General features: G+C 32.9%; 1 protein-coding gene across 2 annotated transcripts; it reads right to left on the minus strand.

The window, feature by feature from the left end:
• Nucleotides 1-19,480: 19,480 nt before the first annotated feature.
• On the minus strand, nucleotides 19,481-24,137 carry LOC134680713 (integrase/recombinase xerD homolog). Of its 2 annotated transcripts, none has more exons than XM_063539913.1 (2): nucleotides 22,976-24,137; nucleotides 19,481-21,282 (listed from the first exon to the last, which is right to left on the minus strand). In XM_063539913.1, exons 1-2 carry the CDS (start codon nucleotides 23,718-23,720, stop codon nucleotides 20,270-20,272), a joined length of 1,758 nt encoding a protein of 585 aa, XP_063395983.1. In that variant the 5' UTR covers nucleotides 23,721-24,137; the 3' UTR covers nucleotides 19,481-20,269. The 2 variants fall into 2 exon arrangements, with proteins under 2 accessions (XP_063395983.1, XP_063395981.1); XM_063539911.1 differs by lacking the exon at nucleotides 22,976-24,137 and adding an exon at nucleotides 21,518-22,658 and having other exon boundaries at nucleotides 19,483-21,282.
• Nucleotides 24,138-25,429: the final 1,292 nt, after the last annotated feature.

Genomic DNA, 25,429 nt, shown 5'->3' on the forward strand with positions numbered 1-25,429 from the left:
ACTAAGAATGCAATTCATTCTTTCTTTCATTGGTGTCATTGATAAAAAGTACCAACATTTTTCTGTCTATAAAATAATAATGCACTGTTGTTTACAATAAGTTATTTGAACTGCCTTTTGATAATTACCTTTTTTTTTAAATTTGAATAATATATTTATGAGTAAGATATATCTTTTTGATTCATTAAAGGGGCACTAGTTAAGAGATATATACCAAATTATAAAATATGATCTATTTTGTTTACTCATTCATGAAAGTGCAATAATATATCACTTTTAGCATCAAGTATGGTGCAATTTTGTCGAAATAAGGTAAGAAAAATTGATTTTAAATTATTTATTTACAAGTGAATTATTCGACCTCATTGAATCCGTATTCAAGTGAACTTCACCTAAATCCCTTATCTAGAGATTAATAGCGCATGCATTGTGCGTATTCAGTTCTTTAACGGGAAAGAATGTCAACATGGACATTTAAACAAATAAAAGATCAATCATTTAATTGATTGATTCGATCCACAAAAAATCAATCATATTTGTATTCTCCACTTTTTTAAGTTCTTTTTGTTTCTTACAGATGCCATAATGTTTTAATTACTTTGACATTTCGAGAAAAAAAATCTGCATACAGGTCTATGTTTTTAGTTATCAGAATTCGATTTCTTATTATTGCGATGATAATTACCTAGTCGCATCATTCGCATATATTAAACAAACTGTCAATAATTTTCGAATTTACAGAATAAATTGATTTTGTTTTTTGACTAAGGGATTGTCATTGTGATATTATTTTAAACTCTTGTCAATTAGTTATCGAAAATGAAATGAGGCATTTTTTAAATTTTTTCTAAATATTGTGTGGTCACTTAAGCTGGGGTCACACATTCACGATTTTTACTACCGTTCTTGACAGGACCATTCCCGATTAAAATTTATTAAAAGTCTGATCAAGATCCTGTGAATCGTGGATGGAAATTCAAACTTAAATTAAAATTTGTAAAAAAAATAATTTGATCACGACAACAATAAGATAGTGTTCAGGAAGCACCGATATTCAACCGTTTCTAAGCGAATAAGTCCCGATAATCCCGTTCTAAATTCGCTTCTAATCCGATTTGTATTTTTCGCCAGGTAAAATTCGACCGAGTCTGTCACGACTGCGTCCCGACTCTACCGAATGTAATCCGACTGAGATCAGACAGTGACCAGACAGTGAACCGACGCTGACGGAAGTTATTTGTTCGAAAACTGTCGGCATGTTCGGGATGATCAGGTACTGTCGGAACGTAATCCTATCACGATCCGCTCTATCGCATTGCAAACGGCTTTGTCTGGTCTCAGTCGTATTGTATTCTGTAGTTGTCGGGACTCTGACGTGGGTATCATTGACGTATTTCGTATTAATAACGGGACTGTTTCGGAACGGTTTCGGCATAAAACGGTTCGCAATCGACAAGATCTGGATGCAATCTGGACTCAATCGGCAGAAAAACAGCTATGAAAAATTACTCCGGATCATTCCCGTTCCACAGGACACCGTCCAGAATACACAAGACATTGTTCGGAATTCGATCCAATACAGCAGAATCTGTCACGACATAGCCACGATTGTAATTCGATTAGACAAAATCGGCTGAGTTGCCCCGAATGTTACGGGACGCACCTAACTGTCGGGATGCTTTGCCGAACTATTCGGACCCTTCCCGATCCGTAGGAATCTGTTACGAACTAAAACGAATGCGTTCAGACAATGATAAGACATTCCAGATAATTGAGGATACCAATCCGACTTTTTCACTTTTCATATCGTATTGCTGTCTGATCTCAAACGGGAGCAATAATCGGCAATGTGTGAACCCCGCATTATCAATCAAACATATAAACCGAAATCACTGAAATGGCACGTCATATATATATATATATATATAACACAAACAACATTTTCCAAAAGACCAAAAAAGTGAAAAAGTGTATTTAAACAAAACGCATTTGACTAACAGGTCGAACAACTGATGTTCTTTAACCCTGCTGACTGCCATTGGCGATTGCCAAATAAAATTGATCACAAGATGTAACAAAATGGATCTAAATAAATTTAATACTAAACAGAAAAACTTTTTAAACTTGTGGCCGCGATGTTATGCCACAAACATACGGTGTCAATATATTTTAGTACACCAGATCCGGATTTCGACAATAGATGTCTCTTCAGTGATGTTAGGGATCGAAACGGTATTTGGAAGGCCATATAAAATCCTCATTTTTAATGCGTTTTGTTTAAATACACTTTTTCACTTTTTTGGTCTTTTGGAAAATGTTGTTTGTGCTGTTTTTAGACCCTTCTACAACGAAATTTGTTTAACATGCACACGTATAAAAATTGCGGTTTTTATCCAACGCAATCATAGGTTTGAACGTAGTTTTCAATTTAGACTCGTTTATATTTTTTGTTTGGGCTTTGTATCATATTTCCCCTCCGGTTTATATGATCCGTTCATCCTATATTGACTCTTTAAATTCAAGAGTTTATCTAAAAAATGAGGGTACTTTTTCTAAAAATGAGGATTTTATATGGCCTTCCAAATACCGTTTCGATCCCTAACATCACTGAAGAGACATCTATTGTCGAAATCCGGATCTGGTGTACTAAAATATATTGACACCGTATGTTTGTGGCATAACATCGCGGCCACAAGTTTAAAAAGTTTTTCTGTTTAGTATTAAATTTATTTAGATCCATTTTGTTACATCTTGTGATCAATTTTATTTGGCAATCGCCAATGGCAGTCAGCAGGGTTAAAGAACATCAGTTGTTCGACCTGTTAGTCAAATGCGTTTTGTTTAAATACACTTTTTCACTTTTTTGGTCTTTTGGAAAATGTTGTTTGTGCTGTTTTTAGACCCTTCTACAACGAAATTTGTTTAACATGCACACGTATAAAAATTGCGGTTTTTATCCAACGCAATCATAGGTTTGAACGTAGTTTTCAATTTAGACTCGTTTATATTTTTTGTTTGGGCTTTGTATCATATTTCCCCTCCGGTTTATATGATCCGTTCATCCTATATTGACTCTTTAAATTCAAGAGTTTATCTAAAAAATGAGGGTACTTTTTCTAAAAATGAGGATTTTATATGGCCTTCCAAATACCGTTTCGATCCCTAACATCACTGAAGAGACATCTATTGTCGAAATCCGGATCTGGTGTACTAAAATATATTGACACCGTATGTTTGTGGCATAACATCGCGGCCACAAGTTTAAAAAGTTTTTCTGTTTAGTATTAAATTTATTTAGATCCATTTTGTTACATCTTGTGATCAATTTTATTTGGCAATCGCCAATGGCAGTCAGCAGGGTTAAAGAACATCAGTTGTTCGACCTGTTAGTCAAATGCGTTTTGTTTAAATACACTTTTTCACTTTTTTGGTCTTTTGGAAAATGTTGTTTGTGCTGTTTTTAGACCCTTCTACAACGAAATTTGTTTAACATGCACACGTATAAAAATTGCGGTTTTTATCCAACGCAATCATAGGTTTGAACGTAGTTTTCAATTTAGACTCGTTTATATTTTTTGTTTGGGCTTTGTATCATATTTCCCCTCCGGTTTATATGATCCGTTCATCCTATATTGACTCTTTAAATTCAAGAGTTTATCTAAAAAATGAGGGTACTTTTTCTAAAAATGAGGATTTTATATGGCCTTCCAAATACCGTTTCGATCCCTAACATCACTGAAGAGACATCTATTGTCGAAATCCGGATCTGGTGTACTAAAATATATTGACACCGTATGTTTGTGGCATAACATCGCGGCCACAAGTTTAAAAAGTTTTTCTGTTTAGTATTAAATTTATTTAGATCCATTTTGTTACATCTTGTGATCAATTTTATTTGGCAATCGCCAATGGCAGTCAGCAGGGTTAAAGAACATCAGTTGTTCGACCTGTTAGTCAAATGCGTTTTGTTTAAATACACTTTTTCACTTTTTTGGTCTTTTGGAAAATGTTGTTTGTGCTGTTTTTAGACCCTTCTACAACGAAATTTGTTTAACATGCACACGTATAAAAATTGCGGTTTTTATCCAACGCAATCATAGGTTTGAACGTAGTTTTCAATTTAGACTCGTTTATATTTTTTGTTTGGGCTTTGTATCATATTTCCCCTCCGGTTTATATGATCCGTTCATCCTATATTGACTCTTTAAATTCAAGAGTTTATCTAAAAAATGAGGGTACTTTTTCTAAAAATGAGGATTTTATATGGCCTTCCAAATACCGTTTCGATCCCTAACATCACTGAAGAGACATCTATTGTCGAAATCCGGATATGGTGTACTAAAATATATTGACACCGTATGTTTGTGGCATAACATCGCGGCCACAAGTTTAAAAAGTTTTTCTGTTTAGTATTAAATTTATTTAGATCCATTTTGTTACATCTTGTGATCAATTTTATTTGGCAATCGCCAATGGCAGTCAGCAGGGTTAAAGAACATCAGTTGTTCGACCTGTTAGTCAAATGCGTTTTGTTTAAATACACTTTTTCACTTTTTTGGTCTTTTGGAAAATGTTGTTTGTGCTGTTTTTAGACCCTTCTACAACGAAATTTGTTTAACATGCACACGTATAAAAATTGCGGTTTTTATCCAACGCAATCATAGGTTTGAACGTAGTTTTCAATTTAGACTCGTTTATATTTTTTGTTTGGGCTTTGTATCATATTTCCCCTCCGGTTTATATGATCCGTTCATCCTATATTGACTCTTTAAATTCAAGAGTTTATCTAAAAAATGAGGGTACTTTTTCTAAAAATGAGGATTTTATATGGCCTTCCAAATACCGTTTCGATCCCTAACATCACTGAAGAGACATCTATTGTCGAAATCCGGATATGGTGTACTAAAATATATTGACACCGTATGTTTGTGGCATAACATCGCGGCCACAAGTTTAAAAAGTTTTTCTGTTTAGTATTAAATTTATTTAGATCCATTTTGTTACATCTTGTGATCAATTTTATTTGGCAATCGCCAATGGCAGTCAGCAGGGTTAAAGAACATCAGTTGTTCGACCTGTTAGTCAAATGCGTTTTGTTTAAATACACTTTTTCACTTTTTTGGTCTTTTGGAAAATGTTGTTTGTGCTGTTTTTAGACCCTTCTACAACGAAATTTGTTTAACATGCACACGTATAAAAATTGCGGTTTTTATCCAACGCAATCATAGGTTTGAACGTAGTTTTCAATTTAGACTCGTTTATATATATATATATATATATATATTAGTAAAATGACATGTGTTATATCTGTAGAACATAAACGAATAAATAACCATATAAGTATGCACTTACTATGGATTTTCTTGCAGCCTCGTATAAATCTTTGTAGAATAAAAACCACTGCAACAACGACTGAATTGATATATGTAAGGTTGTGATTAAAAATGTAACATTTTATTGCATAAAGAACTATCACACATGAAGCATGAGGTGATATGAGTAATAATTAAGGACACGTGAAACAAATGCATAATCAAAAGAGGCTAATTTTGAAAGTTCTAAATTGCCTTACGTCTAGAAAATGATAAGAAGACTATACCTTTACACAGTAGACTTTGAAGAATTGGAGTTCTAAGTTAAACAGAAAATATCAAAGATCTTTATTCAATTAGAAATTCTTACCAGGCTTCAAATTAGTAACCCTCATGAGGTACCCTAATTCTGAACATATACACTGTAAGACAAAAATTTGAATTATGTTTGACGGTCTTTACCCCGTTGCAAAACGTTCAAATATTTTGCACACAAGCAAAATAGAAAATTTAAAAAAACTTCGTACACAGAGATAGTTGAATAGATCTCAGTTTACCATATTATTATGGTGTAAAAAGGTATTTAAAAAATACATGCATGCAGATTTATAAACATGATATTTAATTAAATATATATGTAAAGCTTTCTTTAAATATTCACATTGTGAAATAAACGATTTCTATCAAATGGTGTATAATGTGAACAAAAAAGTCTTGCCCTAAGTTGGTCATGTTATTTGTATAGCAGTTGACGTTATCAAAACTTTATTATGGAAGATAAGATTGAAATTTGTGTATCCTCAAACTTACATTTGTTTAAGGTTCTGTTTTTGAAAAAGTTAACCGATCAAAACATTAACTATTATCGATCAATATCCAAAAGTTGATCACCAAGGTCTGTAATTTACCGATTGTTAAACAAATAATAGTTCTTTGTATAAATCAAAAAGTGTTTTTCACTTGTCAATATATTAACATGTTATAAACGGAGAAAAGGCATTTGTTGCAAAGAGCATTTTGTTCTCAACTAAGTTTAAAGAAATACACAAAAAACACAACTTTTAGATGAAAAGTAATTTACGCAGGCATATTATGTCACAATAAAAGAACATATAATTTGAAAATAAAACTGATTTTCTGTATACTTTCGTTTTTGTATATATCACCCTTTTGAAAAAACAACATGATGACCAATTACAAAATTCATGGCGTTAAGCATGGTAATGAACCAAATATAACCATTTTAGTACATCCAATATATCTTCTTTATCTATCTCAATATAGTTATATATCATTTAATTAAGGAATGACTGTAATATTTTTTCTGTCTATAAAGAAATAACATCAAAAATGTGGTGCACACTGAATAACGCGCGTAGCGGGTTACTAAAAGTGTGCACCACATTTTTATGTTATTCCGAATAGGCAGAAAAATATCACTGTCATTTCCTATAATTTAATTCTAAAATCCATTTTAAATTGGAGTAAATCATGAAAAAACGTTGATGAGGTCACGGTCACATGACAAAATTATGTCTATTGGCTGATAAACAAAACGACATCAGCCAATCAGAAGACGCGTTACACCCAAAATTAAATAATTCAAACGTATACTGAAGTTTTAGAAATATATTTTTAGAATGTCAAACTCCTACATTATCATGATGAAATCAAATTTAAATCATATTTAAATACATATACGTGTACTCACCAGGATATGATATTAATGATATGAAAACACCAACTATTGCATTGGAACGGTTATCTGCAATGACACATAAAAATAAGTACAGGGTTCAAACAGTTAAAGTGTGGATTTTTTTGTTTCTTCTACATTGTAAATAATAAGTTGTAGATGTATTCAATGCGACATGAACAACAATTCTTATACATGAGGTTTAATTTGAAAAATATAGGTATAACTTTTATTTTGTTTCGATCGAATAGATTTTTTGACGTTTAACATATAATGACATCCTTTTCGTAAAATAAAGAACAAAGTTTATATACTAGTAATTGAAAAATCAAAGCACAAAAAAACTACTCAATCGTGATATTTATCTTTTATAATTCATTCATCAGAAACTATTAGCTTGCATGAAACAATCTATTCTAAAAGATCTAAAATATGGCAGTCTACTAGTTTTCCGAAATTTGTAATTTTGCACATGATTTGCTTTCCCCATATTATGACAATTAAATTCAATTCAATATTTTATTTGCTTCTAGCCTTATGCGTAAAATTACACAATACATTTATAAAAGATACATTTTGTAAACATAAGCCAATCTGTACAGATTTATGTATATATATTATAGAAGCAATAATGATATACAAAATGTTGTTGTTTTTTGTTTTTTTTTAAATAAACCTATAGTTTTCTTTACAACACAAAAATTTAAATATACGATTCTTTTAAATCGAATATTATTTAAAGATGATTTTGCTATGATAATATATAAAATTTACAAAGTAGATGACATAATTTTATGAAAAAAAGTTTGAGTGAAGACATTACCAAGATAACATTGAATGGTGAGATAATCTTGATTAAGAAGGAATTGCGGTTTTTTATATTCCTCTTTAACTTTTGGCATTCCGGATGAATATTTGTTTAAGTCATGTTTTGCATATCATTTCTACATGGGGAAAAATCTGATGGTTGATCATGAAACAATATACACAATTGTTTCAAATAAGAAACTAAGATATTGCTGTTGTTTCAAATATGAAAATCCTTGACAACTCATTGTGTTGTGTCAATTGATCTGACCTCAACAATAAATCATTACGAAATGCTTTTTTCTCGTTTGTAGTCAGAAAATGACCAAATCAATATTTCAATTTAGCACTACTATATTTACATAACTTGTACAGAAAAAAACACCTTATATCAGTCATTGATATTTTCTTGGATGTCAAGTGTGGACTACACCATTTGTAATACATCGAGAATGACACCATCAAAGCAATGGTATAAACCCAGTGGTTGGGAAATATCGTGAACATTACCTGAGTTGTAATCTACGAGATCATTCTATGAAATGTGACATTTCATAATAGCTCATAGATGCAAGAATCATTCACCAAGCTGCAATTACGTCGACACATTCAATTGAAAACTAGAATACATAATAACAAATATTGTATATCAGGAAACTGTGGAATCTATACAGGTAAATTTGTTTGAATATCTTGAACAAAGTGGTAATTGATCGTAATAATTTTGTATATAAAGCAACACAATCCTTTTTTTATTATCTGACTGCACTGTTGTCGAATTTATATAATCATATATTATGTTTTTTTTTCTTTTTCTATTACAACTTACTTGTAGGAAAATGTTTGTTGTACTTGTAGTCGTCAAAGCCATTGATCTTCAATAACCAGAATGTATCAACCCTTTCAAAAAGAAATGATGGTGAATTAGGTAATTTTTTCCAGATAACATCAAAATTTGGCACCATAATATTTGTTGATTCTATTAGAAGAAAAGATATGTAATGGCACCATTGATTCGTCGTTTTGGATTTAGATTTGATGCATCAAACAAAATTTGTCTATTAGAATATGTAAACATTTTCGGTCTCGAGCGTTCTGATTATTTTACCCGTTCTTTTTATATTTTAAAATATGTATTTTGGTCGATTCAGTTGCTATAGTTATAAGTGTATGATTAACAATGAGACAACTGTCTACCAGAGACAAACTATCGTGGATATAAACAACAACAGATCATGCATCATACGGCCTTCCACTATGAGCAAAACCTATACTATACAGTAAGCTTTAAAATAGTCCTTAATATAACAAATTGTAAAACAATTCAAACGAGAAAACAAACGACATAATCTATGATTGGTTGACCATTATGGAATATCAGTTTCACAGATGACGAGGATATGTTCTTATAGTTATTACAACAATCCTGTCCAATTCCTCGTGAATATGACATCGCCGAGTAAAAACTATCACCTGAGCAGCTGAGACCAACCCCGTTTTTTTATTGATTTAAGCTGCTTAGTGTTAATCGGTGATGTTTTGTAGACTGCTGTTATGCTTTCATTTTTTTTTCTATTTCAAATAATGCTTTGGTATGTACTGTCTCTTCTTTGTGTACAATAAAGTTAACGAAAATCATACAATAGACACCAAAAACAACAAACAAACCACTGAGTGACAAGCCCCTGACTTGGAATAGGCACTAACAACAATTCATGTATAGAAGTATAATTATAAAGATCAGTTCAGTTTCTTGTATATACCTCCATTAATGGTGGAGCACTACCCAAAGGGTATAGTTTTAGCAACTATGTACACCTTAAAACATAAGGAAACATTTAATTATATACAGATGACTGAATTTGGTTATAATACTCACTGAATAATAAACATCATAATTAATTTATTAGATTGTCATTATAAAGTTTTTAAAAGATATATAATTATTCATATGTGCTGGGGTATAAGAAATATTAAGTAACAACTGCATATATTTACAAATAAGAATTAAAAGGGTCTCAAGTTAATCTTACTTATAATTATTAGTTAAGAGTGCTAAACATACATCGGGATCTATAATTAAAATGTTATTTTATAAAACTTATGTAAAATGGTTGGGGTATGGAAAAAATTGTAAGCTATAATATATACATAAAATTTTCTTCAAAGTTTAATTTACTATATGGAGATCTTGTCATTATTCTTTAAATTATAACTGATATCTTACAATTTTTAAAAAGAGAAGATTTATTTTTAAAAACTTTTTTGATCAAGTTTTTTGTTATCCTTTTTGTGCGCAGCAAGTGCATCTCATAACAAAGATTTCTAGCCAGAGTTTCGAAGTTTTCATACACAGTTGAGTAACAGTTTATGTCCTTGCTAATACAGTCCATTATGAGCTGCAGTAAATTCCCTTGTTGTATGATCTTCATGTATGTTGAGGTATCAATTTCATCCATTGTCTGTTCGATTTTTGAGCAGTATTTATATCTTATTTGCTCTAATTCTTTGCAGTGTAGAATAAAATGTTCTAGATCTTCATTTCCCTGATTGTACACATCGGGTTAACTTTCGGATCGAACTTAGCTCTTTTGGCTTGGAATATGTACGTTTGAGTACTTATTCTTGCTTTTATTTCTCCTGCCTTTACATCTTTACTATTGTTTTTTACACTTTTCCATAGATTGTGAGCTTCATTTAATGGATTGTTCTGTATCTGTATGTACTTAAGTGATGTTTTTTCCAATTTTTCATTATGACATTCATTTTTCCAGTATTCCTTGATCTTTATTCCTACTAGTCTTTTCCATTCGATTTTATTCAGTGGATTTTCTAGGTAGTAGCTACTAGATTTCAAATTGTATTTTGAAAGAGTTTTTTCTACTCTGTTGATAAAGTCTTTTCCTCTTTGGTCTGAAAATACTATTTGTCGGTGCAGAATATAACATTTTATGGTTCCTGAATTTCGAACAATATAAGAAGGTAAATACATTTGTGTCTTATGTGATAGCAATAGGTTCTGCTCCTACCAGGGTATAGACAGCCATATTTGCTGTATTATTTGGAAGCCCTTGAATTTGTCGGAGGATTTTTCTCTCTGCCAGTTCTAGCATATCCTTTTCTTTTGCAAGTAAGTTCATCGCCTCAAGTCCGTAGATGCTTCTTGGTACTGCATATGTTCTCCTTAGCTTGTATGCAACCATGGGTGAAAATCCCCTTCTGACATGTAACCCAGCTCCAAGAAGGCTGTGTATTGTTGCCCTACCGGTTCTTATTCTTTCTGAGATATTTGCACGGTTTTGATCGTTTCTTTTGATACCTAGATGTTTTGTTTCATTGGTTATACTGATGTCATTGTCTTCAAATTTCAATGTTGATATGTTTGAGCCTTTTGCATTGTATAAAACAGCTTCAGTTCTAGTTGGATTGATTTTGACTAGATCTCTGCTTGTATGGTGTTGTACTATGTTTAATATTCCTTGTGCATCTGCAGTACTATTTGCCAGGACAGCAATGTCATCGGTACATGTTGGTGCAGGGACTTGTACATCACCAATACATGCTCCAAGTGCACTTTTTAATATGCTATCCAGTATGACGTTGTTGTAGCATTTATATAGTGTTGTAGACAGTTTTGCACCTTGTTGGATTCCTTGTAGCACCATTACATCTTCTGTACATTGCCCTTCCCATTTAACCTTAATGCTCATTCATTTATACAAGTTTCTCAGTAATATCCAGAGTTTTCCTTTTATTCCATAATGGTACAGCTTCTTGAATAGGATTTCATGGTTTAGCTTGTCAAATGCCTTTTCTGCATCAAGAGTTATTAAGATCAGCAGTATCTTTAATTTCTTACTTTCTTCGATTGCTTCTGATGTGAGGAATGCTGCACATAGTGATGATACTCCTTCTGTAAAGCCTCTTTACAGGGAGTTTTGTATGTTGTTAAATACAGAGTCAACTCTATCCTTCAATATAATTTGTAATATTTTTGCAAAGGTTTCAGTTGCTGTTATTCTTCTATAGCTAGATGGTAATGTTTTGTCTTTTTCTTTTTTTAAGATTGGTGTTAGAATCCCTGTCTTTAGGAAGATTGGTACATCCAAATATGATAATATTAAATTGAGCAAATGTACTGTAAGGGGAATTAACTCTTCCATCCCATGTTTGTAGTGTTCTGCTGAAATTCCATCTTCATCGGGTGCTTTTCCTGCTTTACGTTTTTCTATAGCTTTATTTACTTCCTTTACATTAAAAAGATCTATGCCTTGACCTTTTGCCCTTTCTATGGATTCTATTATATTGTTTTGTATTTCTACTAGCTCTAGTTTTTCAGAGTCAAAATTTTCATCTAATGTTGGTGAAGCTAGTTGTTGGAAATGTTCTTGCCAGATGTTCATTATGCTTGGTCCATCTTCTACAGTCTTTTCATTCAGTTTCAGTATCTTGGTGTTAGTAAGTGGTGTTTTTCTTTGCATGTTGATAAGCTTGTAAAAAAGTTTTGTATCTGCATTTGAAGCTTTCATAATTTTTCCCGCTGTTGATTCTCTCTGCGAGGCATAGGCTTGTCTTTGTGCTGTTCGAAGTATTCTCTTTGCATCTGTCATTTTGATTTTGAGCTCATTAATTCTTTCTTGATATGCTCCATGTTGCCTCCATACTTTATATGCATTTTTTGATTGCTTTGATGACTTATCTATTAGTTCATTCCATATCGCCTTTCCCTTTGATTTGATTTTGATTTTTCTTCTGTACTTTGGGATTGCAGCTTCTCTGGCTTTATGTAGCAATTTTTCTAGATTTCTTATATCTTGCTCAATGATTCTTTTTGATTTTTGCATGAGTTTTGGTAGATCTTTATTGATGACTTCCTTATAAATTTGATGGTCGCAGTCAGTCCATTTAGGTTTTGCTATGATAGTTGTTGCTTTTTCTCTGACTTTTTCAGTTGGCTATTCAGTGTCAAGATAACAGGTCCGAGGTATTCTCTTGGTCAGTATCAAAGACATCAATTTTTCTGATTTTGTTAATGATTTCTGAGTTACTTTTGAAGAGGAAGTAATCAATTTGTCCTTTCGATTTACCATTCTGGTGATAAAATGTTTCTTTTACTGGGCATTTCTCAGTATTTCCTATACATTTTTCCTTGCAGAACGTCTTTAGGATTTATAAGACATATTGGTTTGTCTCCTTGTTGAATATGTATGGCTTGTATTCTATTTTCACCGTCTATCAGTTCCTTTATATTTTCATTAATTTATTTTTTCCAGATTATGGCTACTCCACCATATCCCCTATTCATTGATACGTTGAAATCAGGGTCGTCATTATCATCAACACTTTTGGCTATGTATCCGCTTTTTTCAGTAATTTCAGCTATGATTTTCTTTTCCGCATTGAAAAGCCAGTGTTCTTGAATGCATAACACATGTACATCCCTTAACAAGTTTTTGATATAGAGGGCGTTTGATTTCACATTTTGTCCATTGAGTGTACCTCTAATGATATCCTCCCTTTTATTTTGTTTGATCGGCCGCTGCTTAAAAAAATGATTTTCTTTCTATTCCCATCTTCTTTAGCTTCTAGATTGTCATCCTGAACTAGTCCCTTTAGATGCTTAGGACCACCAACATTGACCCCCTTTGAGAGGGGGATTTTCTGATGGCATTCCGCTTCATGCGGGGCGTCCCCACTAGAAGCCGTTGTTATAAGACCAGTTCTGGGTGTGAAAAATTCTTGATGGCTTACTTCTGTATGTGCTTTGACTTCATCATTTTTTGCGGCAGTTGAATTTGTCAGATTGATGGTCAGTCTAGCTTCTTCTGTTGGTTCTTTGTCTATTTGGTTAATATTATCAGCCTGATTTGTTAGCTGTTGCAGTTGTTCTTGTCTTTCAATTTCTTCTGCATGACTTTGTTTAGCTATTTCTGGCATGCTTGATCTTTGGTCATAAAATCTTTTATTAACGTTTCTTTGACTTTGTTCTTTCTGTTTGTCTGTTGTTGACTATATCCTTGGTGGTAATTTATATTTTGCGGTAAAGGTTGTGGAGTCATCCTATATTGCTATCTGTATAAATGTGCATTTTGTATCATGTTAGTGTTGATACTGCCATTTGGTACATGTATACTTCTATAACCAGGGTAATGGTGGCTACTTTGGCTATTTACAGGTATAGCCTGTATTCTTCTATTGTGGTACATTGGCGCTTGAATATGTCCATGATCTATTCTGCTCTGCTCTGTTGGTATTTGGCTATAGTGTGGAGGTGCCATATGTTTCATGAATAGGGGATTGGCTTGGTTAGGAATCCTGGATTGCTGATTTATAAGCTGTACTCCAGTATGCTGATCACTCATTTGGTGATAGTTTGAGTTCCTAGTATTGTCCATATTCTGATTATAAGGATAATATTCATGACTTTCTGGTCTTTGCCACATTCTTACTTCTTTCTGTAATTCCATTATTTGCAGTTTGTTTCTTAATTCATTCATCTCAATTTGATGTTTTATTCTTAGGTCTCTATTTTCCATTTTTAGTCTGAAGTTGTTCAACATCATATCAACTTTGTTTATAGTATGATCCTGCGAATTGTTGCTACAGCCATAATTTGGCTGGTAGGTTTTTAAGTTACTTTTGTCAATAGTGCTTTCTTCTGATTGCATCCTAAGTAGATTGGTTGTATTTCTATAGTCTCTATTGGTATCTTCCATTATGACTAGTCTTGCTCTACATTGTGCTAATTGATCTTCAAGCTGTTGAGTAGTTTCATCTATATTTTTGCACTTATATTGCCTTTTCGGTTTCGCTTTCATGTTTTTTGGCTCATCTACATTTTCTATTTTTTTCATTTCTGCTGTTCTGTACCATTTGGTTATTCTGTTTGTATGAAGCCGTTTTTATCATTTCTAGCATGTTTAGTACTTCTGTGTTAGAATTTCCTGTTTCTTCCTTCGTGATCTGTGTTCTAGTTGGACTGTCTTTAGATGTATTGTCTGGCATATTTTTTTAACTATATGGCCTATTTCGCTATAATCCTCTGTCGAGCCTTGTTCTTCTAGAATTACTTTTGGTATTGTTTCTTCTGTATCAATAATTGAGTTATTGCTTCTCATTGATATATTTACCACGTCCATGTCCATAATAGAGCAACTCCTACATGAATAGTGTTCTTCTTCAGTTTGGCTTATCCTTACAGGATCAATGTTTTCACATGTATAATGAAACAGTTGACTGCATGCAATACAATCTATGGATTTTTCTGGTTGTGCTGTCTGATTGCATATTGCACAGTAGTTATGTATAGTAGACATGTTGACTGCACTTGTGTCCTGACTGGGTGTTAGTTCATCGTTTGACCAATCAATGTCTCTATTCCAGTTACTTAATAATTCATTGTCTGTATTTTGTATACATTCTGCCTCTTTGGATACTAGTATTCTATTTATGTGGTTGGTTTTATGTTGATTATTTGTTGTAAGTGATTCATTCTGTTTTCCTCTTATTGCTATATCAGCTTCATTTCTCTTGATTATGTTTATCTGTTCCTCAATCTGTTTGTTGTAAATCTTATAGTTTCCTCTTGATTTCATTCTTTCTTTTATATCTTCAATATGGATCAGGAAGGGTTCCATACCTTGGCCATTAACCTCTACCTTTGATGTAGTATGGAATGAATTGATACGATAGAGTTGTCTGTTATTACTTCTATTTCTGACCGAATGTGAAGTTCTGATGCATAGCCCTTGATTATCCTGCTGGTGTTTGGGCAAGAGCTTGTATGTAGAGTTTTGTTCAAAGTATATGTCTATTTCCCCCTTTAAAACTTCATAACCAGCTGCTGATAGCTCTAGGACGTAGTTTTGATGTTTCTGCTCCATTTTTATGTCCATTGCTCTCTTACATGCTTCTAGTTTTTTCCCAAGGCCCTGGTTTTATTGATACTAAAGTTTTCATATTTAGCTGGTGTATAGGGCTGAGGTTTGCTCTTGGTTTTTGCTGATGTTCTAGTCTGGATACTCATTTTTCACTTTAGATATTGTCGTTTTTCTTTTAGCAAGGAAGTTCTATGTAGGTTAATGTGCAATCAGCGGGGCGTCCCCACTGAAAGCTAGATTAGATTAGAATTTTTCAGTTAACTTTTATATCTTCCGATAACAGGGTTTAATGAGTATGTAGATATATATCTCTATATTTGCAGGTTATACAATATAGACTGGTGATATATAAAAGCTGCTAATATTTCTATATATGAATGTTATTGTATATGGAATGGATACATATGGTTGGTATAAAGTTTATATATGTATATTATTCTATTCTACTCTATCTTTAACATTGATGGAGAATTTTGGTTGCTATTCTTCTCATCCAGAGCTTTGCTGGTAATAAATTTGGATGTACGCCGTCAGTTCTGTATAGATTACAGTTGTAGTACTCGTCAGTACCACCTTTTCTTTTAGATGTTTTTCGAATGTCTAGATCAAATTTTGGTGATTTTTCTGCAGATTGATTTATTTCTTGGATGAAAGGTGTAAATGGTGTTGAAGTGTTTGGTCGTCTTCACTGAAAATGACCGAGTTTTTGTGACTTTGAGATCTGTTCCAACGCTGAATAGAGTATGGCGGTATTTCGAAGAAGATGATTTTTGATTTTGGTTTGATTTTGGTGATGAGTTCTTTAAGTTCGATGAATTTTCTTCTTAGATACCTGACGTTTGAGTCGTTTTGGTTCACAAGAGAGATGTATCTGGTAGTTCTGTTAAGTTCGGTTGAATTGCACGTTCCTAGCCAAATATGAAATGTGATGTTTTTGTGTTGATGACAGATTGATGGTAATTCTTTTTCGGCCCAATCTATAGATTGCTTTACTTTTTGTCCTTTTTTTGTGATGAATTTTATGTTTAGGAAATCTTCAGTTGTTATAGCTTTCCTTTACTATCAGATATAATAATGGGTTGGCTTTGGGCTGTTTTATCCTGAATATCTCTCTTATTTACTCTGAAGTATCTGCTTGACTTTATAGTTTTATTCTCAGACATGTATCAATCTTTTGCGGAACAGAGTACTAGGTTTTCTTTTATCAGTCCAACACAGGATATTAGTTGAAACACAAGTACAGAGTGTTTAAAAATTTAATTTAACTATTTATTTATGCGATAACAAATTTATTTAGAAAATAAAAAGAGAAGGGGTCTAAACAAAAGACTATATGGTCAAAAGACTATATGGTCAAAAAATTTTAAACTCAACTAAGTGGAATAGAAAAGTTTATTTATATAATCCAATTGATTATCAAAAAGTATAAATTTATTTATTCTAATTATTTATAAGTCACGGAAATACGTTGACTTACTGTATGAAAAATAAATTTATTTGTCAAAATAAAAAAATGGCGCTGAAAATTTTGATGACCGTCCAGCACGGCCAGCAATATAAATTAGTTCATAACACCGTGCAATATACAAGAATGCCTGAAATAATTAGCTAAACAAGGTATAGTGACCTATAAAATTAAACTGTGAGGAACAGGGGAAAATACAGACTTAGAAACTCTCCGTATTTGGATCTGTGATATGTGCAAAATCTTCGTGCTGCTATACAACGTCCATTCAATACCCTTTCTGTTTCGAATTATATATATAGATACTCCAACTGCATCGAATGTGCTACGATATATATCCACTCGAAAGAGTTGAATTTTCAAATTTAAAACGCGAGGCTAGCCGATCGTTTAAAATATTTTAAATTCAACTGTCGAGAGGTGAAAAATATCGTATTGCACGGGATTTGGTAAAGAATGTTAAAAAAGAAGATGTGTAATGATTGTCAATGAGACAACTCTCCTCCAGATATCAAATGACATAGACATTAACAACTATAGGTCGCAGTACGGCCTTCAACTAGGGGCAAAACCCATACTGCATAGTCAGCTATAATAGGCAGCGAAGTGACACATGTAAAACAATTCAAACGAAAAAACTAATTGCCTAATTTATGTACAACAAATAAACGAAAAACAAGTATGTAACACATAAACAAACGACAACCACTGAATTACAGGCTCATAACTTAAATTGGGACAGGTACATACATACAGAATATGGCGGGGTTAAACATGTTAGCGGGATCTCAACCCTCCCCTAACCTGGGACCGTTGTGTTACACTACAACTTAAGAACAAAAATAAACAAATATCAAATAACAGTCGTAACGAACGACAAAAGTAATTCTACATGATTCATAAATGAAAAAATAAATGAACTTACGTATTTCCCATTGAATGACTTTGTGTTATGTTTATTTGATGGTAGCACTTCAAATCTGAAATACAAACTGATAAAATACCAATAGAGGACCGATTAAGATGTTCCGTTACCTTAATGGTTATTGCTCGGTTATCATTTTTATACTAGTATGCAAATGTGGAATATTGAAATCATCACACAATTCACAATTACAAATATAGATATGATTGCATTATCTTCAAAATGGTATAATCAAAACGTTAAATAATCAAAACGTATAGGGTAAGGTCTAAAACGTACCGATCTTTATTGTTTTTTACATTTCAGTTTACTAAAGCTATTTTTACCTTCATCTGTTAACTATCGACTCATTATACTAATATTTGACCTTTTTTAAACTGGAGTAAAATCACTTCTTCACCATGACATTCATGTCCCAAATTATTTTTACATTTACATGTTTAGTGTTTGGTTTGAGCACTCCCAATTAAGGTAAACCCAGAAAATTGATTCGGATGCACATAATCTTTTTTCATTGGTTATATGGTTTAAACCTTGAACCTTTGAATGATTAATCACAAAATCAAAATGGTCTACCAAACATTAAAAGGGTATAATCAATTTACGTAAGGTGATAAAAAAAGTAATGGGTGAAGTAGAAAACATACCAAAATTTCAGTCAATCAAAGCTATTTTGACCTTAATCTGTTACCTATTGACCCATTATAGATTCATTATAGTTCCCTTAGCCAAAGTTACAACATCAAATTCCTTTGGGCTTATATATGTTTTATGGCTCGAAACTTTTTGTCCATGAACATTTGGTACAGCACGTTTAGAATTGAAAGGAACAGAAAGGTTTAACAGGAGCGTTCTTGTACGATCAACGTTTTATAACGAAAACATGAAAAAAATGCTCTAGAATATTATATCAACTAAAAAATACATCATATGTAGGTGCAGATGCATTGTAACTGCATACATATGAATTCGTCGCACAAATTAATTGGAAGATACATGACAATTTGTATTTAGGTAAAAGTAATTTGTTAAAAAAAAATAACATGTACGAACAGTAATATACGATATCGTTACCAATGGGGTACATACATTGCAGCTCAATACTTTCAAAAGTTAAATGACAAAATAATAATTATATAGTATTATATTTTTGCATTTGCTTATCAGGTACGCTTGGGACTACCCATTTTGAAACCAAAACATATACAACGTTTAAACGGGATAACACGGCTCAAAATTATGTGCTAAACTTGTCTTATATGAACTTTGTCATAGTTGCAACTTTAGATCTAGCATACTTACAGTATTTACTCTATTACCTTGTAACCGGCCTACACCATATCGTACATAAACACTATGTACGTTTACCATAATTAATATACAAATTAAGAACAATATTAATTTTGCCGACTAGCCCGTCAAGTACGCTGGACGCCGGATTTTATTTTAGATATACAACATGTAATAAATATGATAAACATTGTTTAAGTAAACATCCACTCATTTTATAATCATTGATCATTACAACTAACTTAAGAAAGTTCTTCCCCGTACCAACGGCCAAGACACGCCCAGGAAAAACCAGAGATAAAACCATACATTCTTTGATGGTCATAAAAGCTCTGGAAACCTGTGTTCTACAGCAAAAATATCTTTCGACAGACCGTCTCATAGGGACAACACGAGAACCTGCATTGATAATGAACTTTCACTCCTAATCAAAAACTACACTTATAATCTATATAACATTTCGAAATTGAAAATTAAAAAAATTAAAAATATACAATACTCCCACAGCTTTGAGATATTGATAACTATTATCAAAAATGTAATTTTGATGTGTACACTTCAAAGGCCGGCTAGAAAGTGAGATACATTTACATGTATACCTTTTACCTGTAATCAATTTTGATAACAAACAAATCCTGATTGGACAATACCTTATTTACAAACCGTTAATACAGACATTTTCCCGCTATTACTAGTCTAAACGCGGGAAAATTCATGTATTTACTCTATTACCTACTAACCGGCCTACACCATATCGTACATAAACACTATGTACGTTTACCATAATTAATATACAAATTAAGAACAATATTAATTTTGCCGACTAGCCCGTCAAGTACGCTAGAAAACTTACAAATATAGGGGGAACCGGAAGTAATGAAAAACAAAAAATGTTTACAACCCCAAATGCTTGGTCACTTGCAGCCTTTTATCAACTGAATCCACAACGTTACCATCCTTGCTACTGTCACTTTTCCAACGACCGTGTCGTTTCCATACCCTATCATTGACATCCGAATTTGCTGCAGCAGTAGCCCCACCTGACCGCATTGAATGCAATCCAAGCTTCAGGTCTTTTGAAACTAGTTTCAGTCTAGAAATAATGCTTTCTCTGGCTGTAGTATAACTAAGCTTTTTGTTTTTATATATAAGTTTACAAATACTTTTAGAACGAAAAATAGGTCTAAACAGGAAAAAATTTGATTCCAAAATGACACCTGAAAGATTTACATATTTCAAAAACATCTCATATGGGCAAGCAATGGTATCCCCCTTGGAAATTAAAACCTCATTACCATTACGATACTGGTCAGTCTTACTCTTCTCTATATACAAAATTAAATAATCTGATTTAACTTCAACATTTTTACACAAAAGAGAGCTAATCTCATCAAAACGCAAAAACCCAGCAAAAGACAGTAAAATCATTGTTAAATCACGAACCACAAGTAAATCTTGGCTATCTGAAAACATGCTACACAATTTCAATAACATATCTAATGAAACGGGATCCTTCTTGTGTTTCTTAACAGTAGCCACTCTCTTGGCAGATTCTTGTAATGAATGTATATATGAATTTTTAGTTGGATCTGCAAAATTACTCATTTCATGCACCCATTTTATACTATATATAGCAGAATTAATAGTGTTACATGTAGCACCAGTGTCAAGCAAGTAAGTTATATATAAAGCTATATGAACCGGCTGTGCTGGTAAAGCTTGAAAACCATGTTTTTTAATAAATGTTTCCCAACGTTTAAATGCATATAAGTACGATTTTGATGTATTATCACTTCTACTGTTCACAATATAACTGGACATATGTTCTGCATACTTGAAAAGTTCAGATTCCTCGTCTACTCCGGCTTCTTTAACATCATCCTTAATTTTGTCTCTCAAACCTATTCCTGGAAAACAGAAAATCAATCTATGATAATCTTACAACCTAAACTTCAATACGCATAGCAACGAAATTGAAATTTTGTTTAATCATACCAAATATCCCATTTCGCCCTCTTCCTCTATGAGTTATCCCTGAACCCGGAAAGATTTTATGATTTTTAACAAAATATTTGAATCTGTTATCCTCTGACAAGACCGGCCAATAAGGAGCCGACTTCCATTCGGGTATAACTAACGTACCAACTGCTCCGTCTTTCAACATCTTTTTAACTGTTTCTGTAACTAACGAAGGAGGTGGGACTAACCAGTTATTTTCTTTACCCCAGTGCTGTTTGAAAGCATCAACACCGCTCGTTCCCTGACACCAAAACTTTGAATTAAATTTATCACATTTTTTGTTATATGAAGCCGCAAAGCGATCTACTGTATGAGAACCCCACTCTCTATCTAGCATACGAAACAGCCATGTTTGTACACCCCAGTCATCGCAATCGTTCAACCTACTTAAAGTGTCTGCATGTGTATTATTTTCTCTTGGTATCCATTTTGCAAAAAACGAAACATTGCTTTGTTCACATGCATTTTGAATTTCCATATTTATATCTTGCAAGTGAGTCTTTTGACTACCGACCTTCAAAATAGTTTCAACATTCTTATTATCAGTATGTATTTTTACACTTTGCCCATTCAATGTAGGCAAATTAGTTTTCAAAACCCTATGAACAGCCTCAAGTTCTCTCCAAGTAGAACTCATGTTTGTTTCATGTGCATCCCATGCACCAAACATTTCTACCATTTTGCTGTTCCGTGCCTCGGCTATATATCCTCCATAGCCTTCACCTGAGGCATCCGAAAACATGTTTACATCACATGCTTCGTTTGTCAACTGACTAAATAATGCACCATCCGCATTTAACCTTACTATGTTTGATAACCAAAACTCTAGTTTTACCTCTGCTTCTGGAGTAACCCAGACCGGTGCCTCCCATGATGTTCTATCCTGAACACAATCATATGCATACCGAGTCCTTAACCTTACAGTTGTACCCAACACACCTTGTGTAGATATTAACTGACCAACAACTGAAGCTAACAGTTTTACTGATATCACACGTTTGTCTGGTAACCTGTTACAAATGCAGGATATACATTTTAATATCCTGTTAATTCTCTCATCCGTTATTCTAATTCTACCTTCAGAAGTGTCCCATACCATTCCCAAAAAAGTTATCACCTGAACCGGGTTCCAGTTACACTTTTCCTCAGCAATAATGAAACCAAAATCAATTAAGTCTGCCCTTATTCTATGGCTAACTTTGGTGCATTCATCATAATTGTCAGCACCCCCTAAACCATCATCAAGATACATTAGGATCCTAATACTGTTACATGTAGATCTCCAATACTTTATAAGCTCTCTTAAGACTTTTGAGAATATAAAACCTGCTGTAGCCAAACCGAAACACAAAACATTAAATATGTAAAATTTAGACTCCCACTGACAACCCAAATATGTTCTGTCTTCCTGCTGTACCATTATATGATGATAAGCTGACTTCAAATCAAAAGAAAACAGATAATCACCCTTAGAAAACAATTTTCTTGCCACAGTTGCATCTTCATATTTATATCTAAACTGATATAAATGTGGATTGATGTGACGACAGTCAAGCACTAATCTAAGTTTTGACTTGTTACCTGCAACCGTTAATGGATTAACAACCTTAGGCTTTACAAATACTTCTGATATACACCCTTTAGATAATAATTTCTCGATTTCATCTGTTACAAATGATTTGTTTTCTTTAGCTGATCTATTATTATCTAATAAAACATTCTCAGGTAAAGTTTTTAACGGTAACATATACCCTTTTTCAATAACATTTAAAATGTAATCACTTGCTTGAATGATTTTCCATTTGTTTATGTGTTTTCTCAAATTATTAACTGGTGATTTAATTGTATCAACCTTTGTACGTAAATTATCTACGTGTACTTCTATATTATTCCTATATAAAGTATTAATATTACTTATCTTATCATTTTTTCTTTGCTGTTTCTCAGGACATTCCTGTTTCCAATGACCTTTTACACCACAATTAAAACATCTGCCTGGTTTTCTTGTCATACTAGTAACTGCTTGTTCTGCTGGTTGTACGTAGGGATGCACTCGTCTAGCTTTCTTTGTCTTATCAGCTTTCACCTTTCTTTCCGCTATGTTTTCAGCCTTGTACAATTTCCTTTCATCCTCCGAATCATCTGCAAGCGGGTTGGTTTCATATTCATGTACAACTCGCCAGCCCAGCTCGGATGAATCAGCAATACGTATTAACTTTTGTCTATAGTTCATTAAAGAAATACCTTCCGCTAACTTCTCCTTGGCTTTGCATACGGTATCTGGCGTTGGATTGTTACCGTCCAATATACTGTCTGCTTCTTTCATTTTGCTGAGCACCTTCACGTTTTGCTTAAATTGCTCTTCATTCCCTCGTTTCTTGAATTTGGGTCCATCCGTCAAGGTAGCTTCTATCTTGGAAACCTGTGTTTCTGCAAGCTGTTGTTATTGCACATGCATCTTTCCCATTTCACTGGATATAATCGAACGCATTTGGTTCATCATGTCATTTTGGTTTACCGTCAGAATATTCGAGACTTGAATTCTGATCTGCTCTTGAAGTTCGGCGTCCATTTTGATGTGTACACTTCAAAGGACGGCTAGAAAGTGAGATACATTTACATGTATACCTTTTACCTGTAATCAATTTTGATTACAAACAAATCCTGATTGGACAATACCTTATTTACAAACCGTTAATACAGACATTTTCCCGCTATTACTAGTCGAAACGCGGGAAAATTCATTTATATCATGAAGGAATATATTACAATGTGTATTATTTGAATCGCGCTAGTACCGAAGGTTAGGTTATAAGTCGGGTAAAACTCATTTATTAACTAGAAAACTTCATATATTCCACTACCACATTGTTTGCTGCTTTGTTGACACTTTGCAAGTACTGGAAGCATGTATCTGCTGTTGTATTTTTTATTTTGGTCGGGTTGTTGTCTCTTTGACACATTCCCCATTTCCATTCTCAATTTTATTCTTATTTTTGAAATAGGCGTAGTATATTGTTTTAGATATTTTCATAATATGATATTCAAATATAAAAAATATTCATATATGCATTCAAATATACTTTGTACGTATACATAGCATTATATTTGTTATCATATTCTTCCCATTGACAACAATTTTTACAGTTGATTAAAACAAATGACCTGCGAGACTTTTTCTAATCTATTTAAGATGGAGGAAGATATTTGTTTCCTTTTTTTAAATTTGTTAACCAGTTTTGAACGATAATACGGTCCCCTGTAAAACCATGGGAACATGGATCAAATTTAAAATTAGATGAGTCAAAAACTCCTTTGTATGGCATTAATATTATTTTCTATACTAAAGTCTGGTGAAACTGACGTATAGTTTAAAATTAAACTTCAGCTGTTGTTTATTTTAGGGATACCATATTAAAGGAAGGTTATAAGATATACTAGACAACTTGATGAAATCAATACCTCTGTTAATATATTTAAATATATGAGAAAATGGCGTTTAATCCTGCTGCAAATGTTTGCCCCTGTCCTAAGTCAGGAATCTGATGTAGTTGTCGTTTGTTTATGTATTTATACGTGTTCCTCGTTTCTCGTTTTTTTTTAATTTAGATTAGACTGTTGGTTTTTTCCGTTTGATTGGTTTTACACTAGTAATTTTTAGGGCCCTTTATAGCTTGTTGTTCGTTGTGAGCCAAGGCTCCGTGTTGAAGGCCATACATTGACCTATAATAGTTTACTTTTATCAATTGTTATTTGGATGGAGAGTTGTCTCATTGGCACTCATACCACATCTTCCTATATCTATTAATGATATTCAGAAATAGCCTTCGGTGACAAAATGATGTAGTTATTCCCGTACATCCATATAGTAGGCTAGAAAAAAAGAGATTGTGTCACACTCCTCGACAATAGCCTATAATTGAGTACTTGGTATTTGACCGAGTTTACATAATAATTAATGCTCTAACTTGTTTTTTAAATATAGAAATGGAGTCGTCAAGTATATAAATCAGACGTTCTTAAATTCTTTAAATT

The sequence above is a fragment of the Mytilus trossulus genome, chromosome 8, assembly GCF_036588685.1.
Source record: "Mytilus trossulus isolate FHL-02 chromosome 8, PNRI_Mtr1.1.1.hap1, whole genome shotgun sequence".
Taxonomy (NCBI): Eukaryota; Metazoa; Mollusca; class Bivalvia; order Mytilida; family Mytilidae; genus Mytilus; species Mytilus trossulus.

What these genes read in the sequence shown, in the direction of transcription:
- LOC134680713 (XM_063539911.1), bottom strand. Translation starts at nt 22,646, where the DNA reads ATGTATCTTGATGATGGTTTAGGGGGTGCTGACAATTATGATGAATGC. An exon ending in GTTGAAAGACGGAGCAGTTG is followed by an intron (nt 21,283 to 21,517) that starts GTACGTTAGTTA and finishes TCTGTTTTCCAG; the next exon opens with GAATAGGTTTGAGAGACAAA.